General features: G+C 47.3%; 1 protein-coding gene across 1 annotated transcript in view; it reads left to right on the top strand.

Annotated features, from left to right (window-relative positions):
* Positions 1-15,639, top strand: part of DNAH8 (dynein, axonemal, heavy chain 8) — a 294,659-nt gene that overhangs the window by 206,356 nt on the left and 72,664 nt on the right. The window contains exons 74-80 of the mRNA XM_006775895.2: positions 9-101; positions 3,374-3,479; positions 5,249-5,501; positions 5,589-5,779; positions 10,599-10,720; positions 13,420-13,538; positions 15,022-15,224. Coding sequence (XP_006775958.1) covers positions 9-101; positions 3,374-3,479; positions 5,249-5,501; positions 5,589-5,779; positions 10,599-10,720; positions 13,420-13,538; positions 15,022-15,224 — 1,087 coding nt within the window. The remainder of the gene's footprint in view (positions 1-8; positions 102-3,373; positions 3,480-5,248; positions 5,502-5,588; positions 5,780-10,598; positions 10,721-13,419; positions 13,539-15,021; positions 15,225-15,639) is intronic.

Here is a 15,639-nt window from a genome sequence, read left to right as displayed (position 1 = left end):
TCCCCGAGATCAATGCTAAAACATCAGTCATTGACTTCACCGTTACGATGAAAGGACTTGAGAATCAGTTACTAAGGAGAGTAATTCTAACAGAGAAACAGGTAATAATTTCTCAAGGTAAAGAACTTTGACTTAAACTATAATAAATGTTTAAACTTTATTGGGAAATTGTTAAGTCTATGGACAAAAAAATTAAATAAATCCTGTTTACCTTTGTTAACATAAATATTTGTTTTGTAGTCTCAAATTCTGTCAGGAAATCATGTGACTAACTTACCTCTCCTCCAACTTCAGACACACACACACACACCTCTCCTTTCCCCCAAATTGACACACACACACACACACACACACATACTCACACTCACACACACATTCACACGCACACTCACACACACATTCACACGCACACTCACACAGACATTCACACTCACACTCACACATTCACACCCCTATTTCCACTTCTTACATCTGACTTTAAACCTTCGGGCATGTTGACTTTCATCTCTATAGTCCTGTGGATGGATGGTCTTGGATATAACTGAAAAGTTTGATAAAATAATGATTCCGGAGAAAAAGAAATTGCTCTGAATGAGTATTATTACCACTGTAGTAGTTTCAACCACTACAATCTAATAATCTAATAATATAGGGAGCCATACTTTTATTTTAATCAAGTGAAATTTGCACTAAAGCAGGGAACATATTTAAGTATAATTGAGGGTTCTAATCAAACAAAGAACCACTTTAGATGGGGTGATTCTAAGAGCAATTAAAATAAGATTAAACTAATTGTTAGGATAAATGTCAGAAAATGTTAAATGCTATGCATAAAATATAATTTTCTATGCCTGCAAATATAAAATATATTTGCACAAATATAATTAATTTTGGTATGAAGGGTTTGGCGGAAAGGCAAGGTTAGCAATAGAAAGGCCAGAGAGGCATAAAATGGGAGGGTGAGAAGATGGCAGAAGAAGACAGGACAAGGAAAGGAAAAAAGGCAAGAGATCCAAACAGATGGACACAAACAGAGAGGAAAGACATTCAAAAACGGAAGGAGGAATGACACTGACCACACACAATTAAAAAAGAGAGATAGTGAAAGGAGAGGTGAAATCCTACCTCATTCATAGAGATGGTCACTTGGCGCAGGCCTGGAAGGGCAGCCAGTCTGGTGGAGGGAAGGGCACAGTCCCAGCTTCCATGCTCATTTGATCCTAGTTAACAACAAACAACCCAGGGCTTATGCAATCCAGAAAGAGAATCCATTCCACTTCCACAGCCAGGCAGAGAGAGCACGGGCCCCTCCATTACCTCTTAAGGCCTTGTGGTGTCAACTGGTAAAAACTAGTCCTTCCTTTGTGGCCTGCTTGGTACTGTCAGTCTGCTCCAGGATGATTCCTCAATGGTCCAGATCCCCCATGTAGGCTACACTAGCTTCTGTAAGGCGGGCCCCTCCATGTCCCAGAGCGCCTATACTCATTCTCCTAGGCCTGAGCTCCCTCTTCAAATGATGTGCTAAGATGTTCACACCGGGCTTGCTAGAGAAACAAAATGCACACTCAGTCTGCAGGAGACCTCCTGACCATTATGTTCACCCTCCTAACAACCTGCTCTGAAACCCATTTTACAGGTGCACAAGTGGAGACCAGGGAGAATAGGGTCTTAACCTGTGAGAGCACACAGGCTTTCCGCCCTGCCAGACCTCCTTGGTAAACATTACAGGTCATGCTGTAAAGCTCACAGCATCCACTGTACCGTGATGCTTGTGTTTCTGTATCTTAACTGACAGGGAAGCTAACGGTATTCACTTTGTCCACGTGTTCCTATACTGCCACCCAGGGGTGACTATGCTAATGAAAATAATGCATTAGCTATTCCCCTGCAAACAAAGCCAGGCTCTTCAGCTCTTCATTGCCACTTCATCACATACTGCAAACCTGATAGTGAATGGTATTGTACACTGGATACGCTGGTCTTGGAGTTGAATAACAAGGCTATTAGGCCTTTCTCTGACAGTAGCTAGCTATGCATATTATACTGAAATGCTATTTGGAGTTAATATTTCTGGGTGCTCAGTTTCCCCAGACGTAAAATAAAGTTGACGAATAAATTCAGCACATTTCAACTTAACAAATACTTATTGGGTTGAGTCCATTCTCTGCAAAGCCTTGAGGTAAGTGCTGCCAAGAATACAAGAACGCGTAGGACAAGTCCCTGCCCGTTAGATGTACGGCTCTAATTGAGACGCACGTCGTGGGAGGTATGCCAATGGGTGCTGTGCTGTGGCTCTTGATTGACGGGTTGGTTTAGGAAGACCTTCTGAAAAGGGAGGAATTTCCAGAGCAGTTTTTCAAGAAACTTCCTCAACTAAGTAGTTTAAAAACACAGTTTGGAGTACAAGTTGTGATTCGGCATAAAATCAGAAGAGTGCGCTATCAAGAATGTTACTGAGACTATTTAAGGTTACTCTATATTTAGCAAGAGCATTATATCCACGTTAAATTTCCGAGTTTGAAAATTGCACTACAGTTATGTAAGAGAGTGTCTTGGATCTTAGGAGATTTGATGAAGATGTTCGGTAGAAAGGATCATGACATTGGCAAATGGTTCAGCAATGATGATAATAAATATTATATAGAGGAAAAGAGTGATAAAGCAAAATGCTATTTGGTGAGCCTAAGTAACGGGTTTGTGAGAGCTCATTGTACCAGTCTTGCAACTTTTCTGAAAGCTGGAAATTTTTCAAAATGTAATTTTAAAAAAACACATCATTTATGTATGAAAAATATACCCCCCAAACATCCAATTTAGCCCCTGTTGTAGAAGGAGCTGCAAAATAATGGAAAATGGATTTGTATTGGCAACTGGCTATGCCAAACCAGGTACCTGGAGTCCCTATAGGCAGGCCCCAGGCGAAGAGCTCACTTTTGGCTTGGGTTGCCTTGTGGTTTCTTGGTATTAATTAATACCTCTTTGTTTCTACCACTTCTGACTGCAAATAAAGTTAACATTTCTCCCAGAGCCAATGAAGACACAGGGCCAAGAGAATTGGACGCTCTAATTTAAATAAACTGAGAGCTGGAAAGACAGCTGGGGATAATTGGACAAAATTATTTTAGCAAGGTAATCACATGCACGCCCGTGTAAGTGCTATGGAAACTAAATGCTACTGGGCATAATTTAAAAAAAACACCTGTCTAGAGAAACAAAAATATGGGAAAATAGGTTTGACTAGTGGTAGCACTTTCTTGTCATTCAAAAGGCATTTGGGGTTAAACTTTTAAAAGTTTGTACTAAACACTAGTAAACTGGTTTTACGGTAATAACTGGTAACATTCCGAGGTTGTTTTGTGTCTCTTAATAACAGGAGCTAGAGGCTGAGAGGGTTAAACTCTTGGAGGACGTGACTTTCAATAAGCGGAAGATGAAAGAACTTGAAGATAACCTCCTCTACAAATTAAGTGCTACAAAAGGTATTGTGTTATCACGACATGATCAAATAATGGATTCTGAAGAAGGATTTCTTGTATCCTCTTCTCAGCAGCCCCAGGATGACAGATGTTAGGAAATGGTTATCAATGCGAGGCAATTCCCACGGAGACATTAAGAGGGGCGGCAGGGAACCTGATTACTGAATTAGCAAACAAGGTCTGCGCGTTTGAGAATAACCGTTTTCTTGATGTAATTGCTCTCTCCTGAGAAAGGAAGGGCTCCCAGTAGAGCTAGGTAACTCATAATAGGCTAATTTGCTTGCCCAACGGAAACGAATGGGCTCCATCTATTTTTTCAGATTCACGCTTTCAACTGGCGTTGAAATGTAATCACCACCTGGGCTCTGAGGTGTGTAATCTGTGGTGGAGGCACTTCAGCACCCAAGGCCCTGTTGACCCCTTTTTTAAATTATTGTTGTTAATCCTTACCTGAGGATATTTTCCCATTTATTTTTTTAGAGAGTGAAAGGGAAGGAAAAAGACAGAGAGAGAAACATCGATGTGAGAGATCAATGCCCCAACCAGGGCAGGGCCGGGGATTGAACCTGCAACCCAGGCCCATAGGCCGACGCTCTATCCACTGAGCCAAACCCGCGAGGACCCAGCTTACGCTTGGTTTGCCTTGACCTCCCACTTAGAAGTCAGGTTCTGCCTGGGCAGTCAGATCCTCGCACCACCCCCTGATTTGGGGAGGTGTTCTCTCTGAGTATGTAAAAATATTTTATCCCAAGGAAGTAAAATCAACAAACACTACAGTAGGCAGCTTAATGCCATGTAAATGCTACCATTAATTAGAAGTTTAATGATGAATACTTCCCAATGGCACTTTAATCCTTGGATTAAAAAAAAAAAGCTTAACCTCCCAAAAGGACACTATGCGTTCTCTCACAGCAGTCCCTAGCATCACCTTCCAGGTGACCTGAACGGAAGTCCCATTTTCTGCCTTAATTGCACTGTCTGTCTCTTGGTGCAGTGCGTTCTCCCACCATTTGTTTCCTCTGGGGATTCTAAATATTGGAAAGATGGCTGAGGGCTCCTCTCCTGACCGGGCCAAGAGTGTGCTGGCTCCAGGTCTCTTTCCTGTGAGGTTAACCGCAAGTTGGACTCCATCAGTGGACCTAGTGCCCATCAGAGCAGCTCCTAGCCCTCCGGCTGCTCAGGCCTCTCCCCGAATGCTCAGCTAGGCCAGAGCACTGCTGTTTGCAGACATCGTGGCCATTCGCTCAGCATGTCCAAAGTGCCTCCCGTGTCTTAAAGTCAAACTCACTGTCACAAGCATGTTCTATCTATTAGAAACAATAATGCGGGGTAAAAATAAAGTTAGGGTCTTTCTCCTGGGGAGACACTCCTGCCAGTGGAAGGGCTGTTCTCTAAGGCAGCAGTGGAGAGTGCACCCTTAGCCTGCAAGCTGGTGTGCAGCGTTCGGGGCAGTGCCGCTGGGAGCCCAGCTGGGCGGGCGGGTGAGCTCATGACACTGCAGGGCGCCATCAGGGTGACGATGGAGGTGACAGCGGAGGCCCCTGGGGGTGGGCTGCCTTGGGGATGCAGACTTCTAGGCAGCGAGAGGGACAACCCTTGCAGGAATGTTTGGAGGAATTCAGGCATCGGGTGGTAGCTAGACTAGAAGCCTTCTGAGCTCTGAAGAAATGGGGTTGAAAATAAATGGGGAGGTTTCTGAACGGAGGCACCTGGCTTGCCAGCTTCCCCGTCTGTGTTCTACAGTTCCCACCCTCTTCCTGTTTGGTTTTTAGGCTCCTTGGTAGATGACGAGTCTCTCATCGGTGTCCTCCGAACCACCAAGCTGACAGCAGCTGAAGTGAGTGAAAAGCTACACGTGGCCGCGGAAACGGAGATCAAGATCAACCTGGCTCAGGAGGAGTTCCGGCCGGCGGCCACCCGCGGGAGCATCCTCTACTTTCTCATCACAGAGATGAGCATGGTCAACATCATGTACCAGACCTCCCTGGCCCAGTTCTTGAAGTTGTTTGACCAGTCCATGGCCAGGTGGGCCTCGCGACCTTCCCCCCGGAGCAGCAACTTAAACACTTTCGTTTATATTCCTACTTCTTTGATTTTTAAAATGTATTGCAGATCTGAGAAGTCTCCACTCCCTCAAAAGAGAATTACAAATATTATCGAGTACCTGACATACGAAGTTTTTACATACTCTGTCAGAGGCCTGTACGAAAACCACAAATTCCTCTTTGTGCTCCTCATGACCTTGAAGATCGACCTCCAGAGAGGAACAGTGAAGCACCGAGAGTTCCACGCTCTCATCAAAGGTGAAGGGTTTGGAATATGGATGTGACGTAAAGGATATCACTTCTGATGCGCTCTCGGGTGGGCTGTAAACGAATTTTTACCACATAGTAGAGCAGTTACGTTGTCAGGAAAGTGAAGCTCTTTATCTATGCCCCCTTTTTTTTCTGATTTCCATTCACTGTGCTCCGGTTACTCAAGGTAGCGTACTTCAGGGCTGTGTTAACGCTATGATTCTCAGTTATGTAATTACGTGAAGGTTGGTCACTGCTGCCCGCGGTGAGGAGGCCCGGATGCCGAGGGGTGGGAAAGTGCCGCTGGTGGTGAGGGTTCCGTTGCAGGAGAGGGGTTCCTCAGGCAGGAATGAATGTGAGGGCTCATAGCTGAAGTTAATCCCATTCATTGCTTATCTCCACGTTAAAGTGTAACTAAGACAAAAGTCTTTTCATTCAGTTCAGCAAAACAAGTGCTATGCACACCCAGCATGCTAGTGTCTGGGATACAAAGATGAAGCAGACATTGTTTTAAGAGAAATAACAGCCTCATACAGGGGATGAAATAACTGCAAAACAAGGCCGAACCGCCCAAGAGTGATGAGAGCGATAAGAACATGTTCGGTCTAAAAGGAGGGAGGGTTTACATGCGCTTAGTGAGATCAGAAAAGCTCCTTGGAAAACACACCTTTGCAGGGTAAGTCAGGAATTTGTCAGGTTATTTGACGCATGGGGAAATGTTTCAATCTTTTCTTTATGGTGTTGCCCTCTGTATATAGTTTAATAAATCACTGCTCCTCCCCACCCTCCAAAAAAGAAAGTGGTGTTTGAGTGGCCCCTGACGGTAGAGATGGAAGCGTGAGGAGGAAAGGCGGGGAGTGCGTGAACTGGGAGCCTCAGTTCCCAGGGGAAGGGTTTTCTTGATCTGGTGAGAAGCCAGGCATCGTGGAGGTGGTGCTGTGGGCCGATCAGAACCGTTTCTTGTCCTCCGGGAAGGTCACTCGGGCAGACATGCATGGGCTAGAGAGCAGAGGATGGAGGGGTCTGTTACAATCTCCCGCAGCCTGCGGTAAAGGCGATGGGAGTAGGAAGAAGGAAACAGGTGAGGGTCATAGCAGGGACAGGCACTGGACCAGAGCCACGAGGGGGGTCAGACCGAGGTTCTGGTCTGTGCAGAGATTTCCCGTCCGCCTGGTTGAGAGAGGAGCTAGTTCAGGCGTGTCAGAGTCGGGGAACAATGAGTGTGAGTTTGGGACCTACTTTTCAGTTGGCATAAGAACAACCCCCAAATTCCAATGGCTCAACACAGCGAAGGTTTACTTCCCCTCCACTCTTGCTCCAACATGTGTGTATGGTCACCCAGGAATCCCAGCTGCCTCCATAAGCACTAGGCAGATGGACGGATGTGGCAAGTCATGTCCTGGCCCTTAGAAGTTATCCCATAAAGGACACATGTCACTTAATGCTCATATTTCATTAGCCGAAGCAAGACATGTGGCCACACCTAACTTCACGGAGAGCAGGGGCTGCAGCGCTCCCATGGGCTTGGGACAGGGGACTGGGCATTCCCATAGGCCTGGTGACTGCACAGGCACGTGGGATGTGAGGCACCCAGCAGGCAGACGGCAGGCTGGACAGATAAGAAGGCAGACAGCGGCCACATTGGGTGTAGAGGTAACAACCAAGGCCATGGGTCAGCAGAGACCACCCGGGAGGAAAATGCGGAGTATTTCCAAGCTCACGCTGCAAGGGGCAGGGACCTGATGCGCTTTATCCTCAGTGCCCAGCTGACGAGAGGCAGGCAGGAGCCAGGCCGGGCGACTCTACCGTGTTCTTTAGTTCATTTCTTCCTCAGGCCCAGGTTAGGTTCCCGGATAAGAAACGTTGTAAACCATTCTGCGTTCTCACTGAAATGTCTTCTTTGACTTTTTCTTTCTTGTAGCTTAAAGGAAATGAGAATATGTCCTGGGGTTCGTATTTTTCTCAGGCCTGGGACACCTGGAGGAGCTGGTGTCTGAATTGTATGTGGGCGTTTGGAGGCCGCATGGTGCGTACGGCGTGTGCAGAGCTGGAACCGGGAACAAGCAGACTCTGCCCCGGCCTAGCAGTGATCTCAGAGAGCGACCCGGTCCCCCGAGTCTGGGGGGCTGTGGGCATTGTGAGGGAGTGGCCGGACGGATAAGCGTGAGGTTTGGCAGCAGGCACATGGGCATAGAATGTGGAGGGGCTGGTGCACACCAGAGGCCTGGGACCTCTGACCGGAGACAGGCCCAGTCCCTGTGGATGACAGCCCCCTGCGCCTGCAGCTCACACAGGACGTGCTCAGAGGGGATAGTGCAGGATCCCAGCCTGGGACTGAGACTGGCAGAGACCAGAGGGTGTGTGCAGATTTGAGGCCCCTCCCTGTCATGACACAATCACCCCTCCCCTCCTCCCCTCTCTCCACCCAGCAAACTCAGCCAAACCGTGCTCTTACCTGAGACAGGCGGGATTCTGGGAGACTAAGTCAGCGAGGCTGAGAAACACAGCAACACAGCGGGGAAGGAATCTGTGAGGAGAATTAGATCTGACACAGAAAAAAAAGAAGGCTGCACATCGGGGTGGTGGTGAGAACACATCTGTGCCCGTTTCATTAGCTGAGAGCCAGGGAGAAGCAGATTGCACAGGGCCAGCAGCGCCAGTTCGAGGAGTTGGGGCTGCATCTAGTGGGCAACAGGGAGCCCTCGAGTGCTTCCTGAGCAGGAAGGCGTGCGAACAGAGCGGTGCTTCAGGAAGATGAATTTGGGAGTGTCCGATAGGTTGATTAGCAAAAGTATAGTCAGCTCAGCAGTAAAAGAGGCTTTGTGTTTTTTTTTAAAAAACAACCCAAAGCTGGCTTATTGTATAGTTTGTATTAGTTTTGAACCGGCTTACATTTTGACCAAATTATTTTTTAAAAAGATGCTTTGACTTTGTTTTTAATGGTTTTTACAAGGTTAACACATATGGTCCTTAGATCACTGATTTTTTTTAAATCATTTGAACCCAGTGCTTCAGGGGGAGAAGGAAGACTTACTGATCACAGCAGAAGTGTTCGATTTCCCCGCAAGGGCCGTCCCGTTGCCTCCACTCCTGCTTCTTTCCTTCGGTCTCTGGAAGGTGCCTTTGACGTTCTGTTTCAATGGACAGTGTCAGACACCGTGAAACATGAAGCAGATAGCAGGGCAATCCTGCAGCAGAGAGTAATCGACATGCTGTTTCCCTGCCCAGTTCCTGTAGAAAGATGTCATCTTTCTTTTGTTGTAAACCACGGACAAAAGACACCTTAGGGCGTGTGCCCTTGCCCTCCGGGTTGGACGGGACCTGAGTTCCAAATCAGACAGTTAATGTCAAAACCACAGCTAATGCTTGCCTAGCGGTTACTGTGGGCCAAGACTGTCCTAAGCTTTCTGCACACAAACACGTATGTAATCTCCACAGCACCCCGTCTGGCAGATTCCGTTGTTAGGCCTCGTGGCAGAAGAGGAGGCAGAGGCTGAGTTCTTTGTCCCCGTCTTTGCCGCTCGCGAGTATTAGAGTGGGTGTTGGGGAGAGACTGTCCGGTTAGTTGAGGTGCACGTGCCCGAAACTCTGCTGCAGCCTAAACGCCTCTGCTGGTGCCTTTGAGGCTTATGGTCCAGGAATGCATTGTTTTGGAAACAACGGAGAAGAAAAGGATGAGTTACTTGTCGCTGAGTCAGAGAAGCAGAGTCCCCTAGGCCCGCAGCCGACTCCAGGGGTTGCTTTCCTGGTAACCTCTGTGTCGGCAGAACCAGAGCCGAGCAGGGCTTTCTCCCTCTCCAGGTGGCACAGGGCAGGCGGTGAGGACGGTTGCAGGTCTAAAGGCATGGTGGCCTGGAGTCACTGCCCCGAGGGTAGAACAAAGGGGGCGTGCATGAAAGGGGTACTTCTGCTCGTGCCCCATCCCAGGAAGGTGCTGGAGGGGGAGCAGAGCCCTGTGCCCCTCCCCACCCCCGAAGTGTTGATTATGAAGTGGAGGGATTCCAGGAGCTCTTCAGGATAATGGGATTTGAAAGTGGCAGAATCACCGTTTTTGCATAATCTGAATGAAAAACAGAGCTGGAATTATTATGATAAAACATCACTAAAGATATGCAACAGAGGGATTTTTAAATTGTAACAGTAGTCACGTGACTGGGTGGGAGCTGGTCACAGTGGGGATGCTCGTTGACTTGTGATTGGCTTCATAATACGACCCATGCTGTTCACATGCTGTGAGTCCAGGGCCTTGCTCATTTTCTCTGCTTTATTCCCGGTGCCTGGAATGTGCCAGATACACAGGGAACGCTTAATAAGTACTTGTTGAATGAATGAATGAATGATTTGATCATTAGTTACCCCCTTAAAACCCCACAGCTGTACTATGTCAATCTATCCATCTACTCATCTTTTTGACCTGGTAACAAATAGTACTGAATATGAAACTTCTGGAGGGGTGATGACTTAGAAGTGATTTTTAAAATCACACATGGGATGATCAGCCTATTCATTGATGTCAAAATGGTACATTGCAGACTGTTAAAACACAGTAAAACAACCGCAACCACCTGGGAACGGTTCTCTGCAGAGAAAAACGACAAGGAATTACCACCATCTGTATTTTATAAGACGGAACAAATCAGTAAATAAAACAGTAAGACATGAAGGAAATGTACCCAAAAAGGATAACTGCATTTTCTGTAATGTGACTATTTTCCAGTTTTCCCATATTTTTCTGTAATATGGTTATCTCATTTTTATGACTTGGGGGGGAAGGGGAGTTCTAAAAATGGAGCCGGACCTGACCTGGTTCCGCTGTCCCCTCCCCCAGGCGGAGCGGCCCTGGACCTGAAGGCCTGCCCTCCCAAGCCCTTCCGCTGGATCCTCGACATGACCTGGCTGAACCTCGTGGAGCTGAGCAAGCTCCCGCAATTCGCAGAAATCATGAACCAGGTAATAAAGGGCGGGAAAGCGCAGATCTCGACACCCAGACACACCCAGGCCATTTGTTGCTGTCATTAACCCTCACCCGAGGATATTTTTTCCATTGATTGTTAGAGGGAGTGGAAGAGAGGGGTAGAGACAGAGAAACATGGATGTGAGAGAGACACATTGGCTGGCTGCCTCCCGTACACACCTGAGCCAGGGAATGAGCCTGCAACCGGGGCACATACATGCTCTTGACCGGAATCAAACCCGAGGCTTGAAGTCCGAGGGCCAACGCTCTAACCACTGGGAAAACCGGCTAAGGGCCACCCAGGCCATTTTAATTGGAGACCTCCTGGTGACAAGTCCTCACACAAAGGGTCCACACAATGGCGTAGCTTTAAGGCTCCGTGGCTTGCCAGGGAGAGCATAGACAGGGGGATGAGTGGGGGAGGGGGGGGAAGAGGGGCTCTCAGAAGGAACCTTTTGGACGTGCAGGCAGCTGCCTTTTCCTTCTGTGCTGGGTGTGGGTCACTCACAGCTGCTTGAATCACTGTCAGAATCGGAACCAGGGGTGGGTCCTTTTTGTAGAGTATTGATGCTGCTACATTTTTACTTCTGCCTCTGATTTTTAAAAAAATCTTTATTGTTGAGAGTATTACAGATGTCTCCCTCTCCCTGCCCCCATTACCTGCTCCGTCTGCTTCCCGCCCCCCTGGTCTTCACCTCTCTATTGTCTGAGTCCACAGGTAATGCATATGTGTTCTTTGGTTAGCCTCTTCCCACCCACCCCTCCCCTTCTCTCTGAGAGTCGTCAGGCTGTTCCATGTTTCCACGCCTCTGGTTCTGTTTTATTCATCAGTTTATTTTGTTCATTAGATTGCTTGCTTGTTTATTTTGCTTTTTAGATTCAATTGTTGATAGATGTGTATTCATTGCATTGCTGATCCCGCTTTAGAGATGAGAGAACCGAGACTCAAAGAGGTTAAGTAGTCCCCACGTGACCGATGAAGGGCAAAGCTGTCATTGGACCTCATGCTCTTTCCTGACAGCAATGTTATTTCTCCGCAGCCTTTTACACCGGAGCTGGGCCTGGTGTGAGGGGAAGGGCTGCTCTCAGGACAGTGCAGAAGCTCACGGGGCCCTGCCACCAGGTGGCCGCGCTGGCCTGTCTGTGGGAAGGAAGGGGAGAGCCTCCCAGCTGAGTGGTGTCAGCGATTGAAACAAAAATAGCCTGGAACAGCAGCGGCCTCGCCTTGGCTTCTCAGGCCAAACTGTTAACAAACTCTTTGCTAGGAGAGAGGGCCAGGAAAAGGAGTGGGACACGGAGGTGGGCAGCCAGGGGCTGGAAGTCAGCCCACTGCCCATTTATAGGTGCAGCTCTCCTGGGAGCGCTACTGTGAAGAGTCAAAATCAGCAGCTGGAAGGTTGGGAATAAACACCCTCTTGTCTCCCTCTCTCTGGCTGCAAGTGTGGGGGAGGTCTACAGGGGGCGCTGTGAGTGGCAGTGCGCTGGGGCCAGGGCAGTAGGGTGGGCCGCAGCAGCGTCCAGGCCTGCTGGCCCTGTGCCAAGCTGGTTCTGTGAGAGCAGCCAGCTAGGGGGAGCCCGGAGACAGACGGCAGCTGTGAAACATTTCAGAAATCCTCCTGCACCTTTCAGTGTCCCAGGGACGAAGTTGGAGCAACTGGGTTCATTGTTTTGCTATTAAACTGTGGGCTTTGGGCAGCTATTACTCTCGATGCCTCTGGAGAAAGCGGGGAGAACAGAGGAGAAAGGACCAGGCTCGGGGTGGCACGCAGCCTCTGCTCTGTGCTGACTTGCTGTTTGCTGTGAGCACTCACCTGACTGTTGCTCTTTAAACACGGTTGCCAACGCAGCCCAAGTAACCAGGCTGCCGGCAGATGCCAGGCTCGCCATCATGCAGCGTCTGACCCTGGTTTTCACGGGGCCGGGCTTCACCGAACACCGTGATGCCTCTGAAACCCCGCAGCTCTCCCCATGCTCTGCAAGAGCAGGTGCCCGGGACCAGCTCCCGGAGAGACCTCTTCCCTCCTCCCGTCTAATGCCTCAGGGCAGGGGTCACTAGGAACATGGAAGTTTTGATTGTGCCATCTATCAGTATGTAACCTAGAGGTCACCATTTGGAGGTTTGCTTATCAGAGTGGTCTGTATCAGTGGTTCTCAACTCAGGGCAACTTTGTGCCCATTCCTCTCCATACTCCCAGCCCCCACCCGCAACCTCCCACAGGGAGCTTTTATAATGTCTAGAGATTTTTGATTGTCCCAAACTGGGGGAGCGGTGTTACTGGTTTTTTCCCAAACTGGGGGAGCGGTGTTACTGGTTTTTAGCGGGTGGAGGTGAGGAATACTGCCAAACACCCCACAGTGCACAGGACAGCGCCCTGCACAAAAAATAACTGGCCCCAAATGTCAGTAGGTCGAGAAACCCTGGTCTGTGATTTTTTCCTGCCCAGCCATTTAGTGTAATTGATTCATGGTCCTAATCGTAGTGAAAATGGAGAAAAGCAATGGGAAAACTGAAAGAGAATAGTAATCTCCACATTGTTTGAGTCATTGATTTTGAAGAAAAATGTAGAAGCGTGGTCATATTTGAAAAATGATGTGCCTAGAGAGAACGACCCTCTGGGCTATTCGGCGTCCTCCCCAGTATATTATTTCAACTCCACGTACTCCTGTGGCTTGCTAATTGGCTTGTTTACCTCAGATATCTCGTAATGAGAAGGGATGGAAGAGCTGGTTTGACAAAGATGCTCCAGAGGAAGAAATTATCCCTGATGGATATAACGACTCGCTGGATACCTGCCACAAACTCTTACTCATCAGGTGAGAATAGGTAGCTCAGAGCTGGAGGCATCGTATTGTCAAATTACGGAACTCACCTCGGGGAGTTTACTTCCCCGTGTCCCAGTAGTTATTATAAGCAACGTAGGTGCTTTCACACTGCAGCTTGGGATGGCAATTCTTTAGTTCCTTGACAAGCAAATAGAATGATGGTGGTGGCAGGGAATGGTATGTTTTGACAACGTATTGATGATAGTGCTTTTAGCCAAAAGACATGAAAAATATGCTATATTATTCCCTTTATTCATTATTTATTGTTGAATTTACTTCTTTAATAAATATAACTCACAAAGTTATAAAGCAATTAGTTTATAAGCTGAAATTCAATTTCGTCTGAGAAAAAAAACCCATAAATATTACGCTATTAAAATGTGTAATGCAGGCTTGACTATTAAAATAGAAGCAAAAGTTTTAAATTGATGTTAAGGAAGAGCATTTTTTTTTTCTTTTCCTTCCCACTTTTCATATTTTCTTAATATCCAGTAGCTTAAAGAAGGCTTCTATATTAGAGTGTGAGTATGTGTGTATATGTGTGTCTGTGTGTGTGTGTGTGTGTGTGTGTGTGTGTGTGTGTGATAGAGAAAGTGAGAGAGGGAGAGATTAGATTGGTGGGCAAGGTTGGCATTGGGGGCAGATGAAACCATCAAAAGATTAACAAAAAGATGTTGGGTAATTTTGGAGTAGTTTTTATCTTTCCCAATGTTATAGCCCTACCTGAGCTTGCATTTCTTACAAAAAGTTATTTCCTGGATGTTGTCACTCTCTGCGAGTGATCACAGCAATGGTGACCTCATGACCTACAGAGGCTGAAAGAGCTACTTGGTTTTATTGGAATAGATGTGTCTATCTTTTATCCATTATTCTAAAACTGAATCTTTGCCTAATGAATACTATAATCTGTAGAAGTTGTGATTTAAAATATCAAATATCAAATGACGTTATTTAATGTGTCATTGTGTTTAGAACCTACTTCAACGTAGGCCACACAGATGGCATTAAATTAGTGCCTGCTGGTCAACCTTCTTCTGACACTTGGACACGCTCTGGCCCCCTGACGCCTGCAGAGCTCCCTGTGTGCGCAGGCCGGCCCTCCTGCTTCCCCGCTGAGCGGCCTGTCGTGCAGCAGGCGCTTCATGACGATCCCGCCAGAGATCAACGTGCTCCTGTGTGTTAGTTTGGATGATGAATTGCTTACCTGAAGCGATAGCCCCAGTTACCAGGGACAATCATTTGATGCGCTTTTTAAAATAGCCAGTTAAAATTTCAGAATATGCCTGGCACCAAAACCACACGATCAAATATGCACTCACCCAGGGTAGAAGACCTTGCCCTTGCTCAGACCCGCACAATGGAGATTTAGCTCTTTGTCCTTTGCTAATTAAATACGTTCTTTACGTGCCTAGAATGAGATAGGATAAGAAATGAAGAGACTACGTTATCTTCCTCTCACTCGTGTCCATTTTAGGTCCTGGTGCCCAGATCGCACTGTTTTTCAAGCAAGAAAGTACATTGCAAGTTCCCTGGAGGAGAAGTACACAGAGCCAGTTATCTTAAACCTGGAGAAAACCTGGGAAGAAAGTGACACACGGACACCTCTGATATGTTTCCTGTCCATGGGGTCCGACCCCACCATTCAAATCGACGCCCTGGCCAAGAAGCTGAAGCTAGGTATGAGCAGCAGGCTATGACATTTAGCAAACCCCACACACTTTTGCCTCAAATTTTGCCTTTCATAACTTTATAACTGATTAGGAATATCCCTGTAAAACTGAGTTAGAAAAAAGTACTAAACTCTTTCCTCCCTCTTCAGACCTCCTGGAGTGAGGTTGGGAGAGAGATATCTTTGTGCAGAGAGGAACAGACTCATCTACCATATTCTGTTGTTTTTTTTTTGTTGAAAGTTGTAAGCAGATGGCTATGCTACATGGAGAGTAGATTAGCAAGAATGAACTTACAAGAGCAGATTATATTGCCATCTATAATAATAAACACGTAATATGCTAAATAGACCGTAATTCCTTCCAGATGACCTTCCGGATGAAGCCGGGGCTGCGAGGGAAGCCTGGGTTTCAGGTGCCTCCCC

Source organism: Myotis davidii, unplaced genomic scaffold, assembly GCF_000327345.1.
Source record: "Myotis davidii unplaced genomic scaffold, ASM32734v1 scaffold289, whole genome shotgun sequence".
NCBI lineage: Eukaryota > Metazoa > Chordata > Mammalia > Chiroptera > Vespertilionidae > Myotis > Myotis davidii.
The sequence above is the reverse complement of the archived record's forward strand: the minus strand, read 5'-3'. Positions and strand labels throughout refer to the sequence as shown.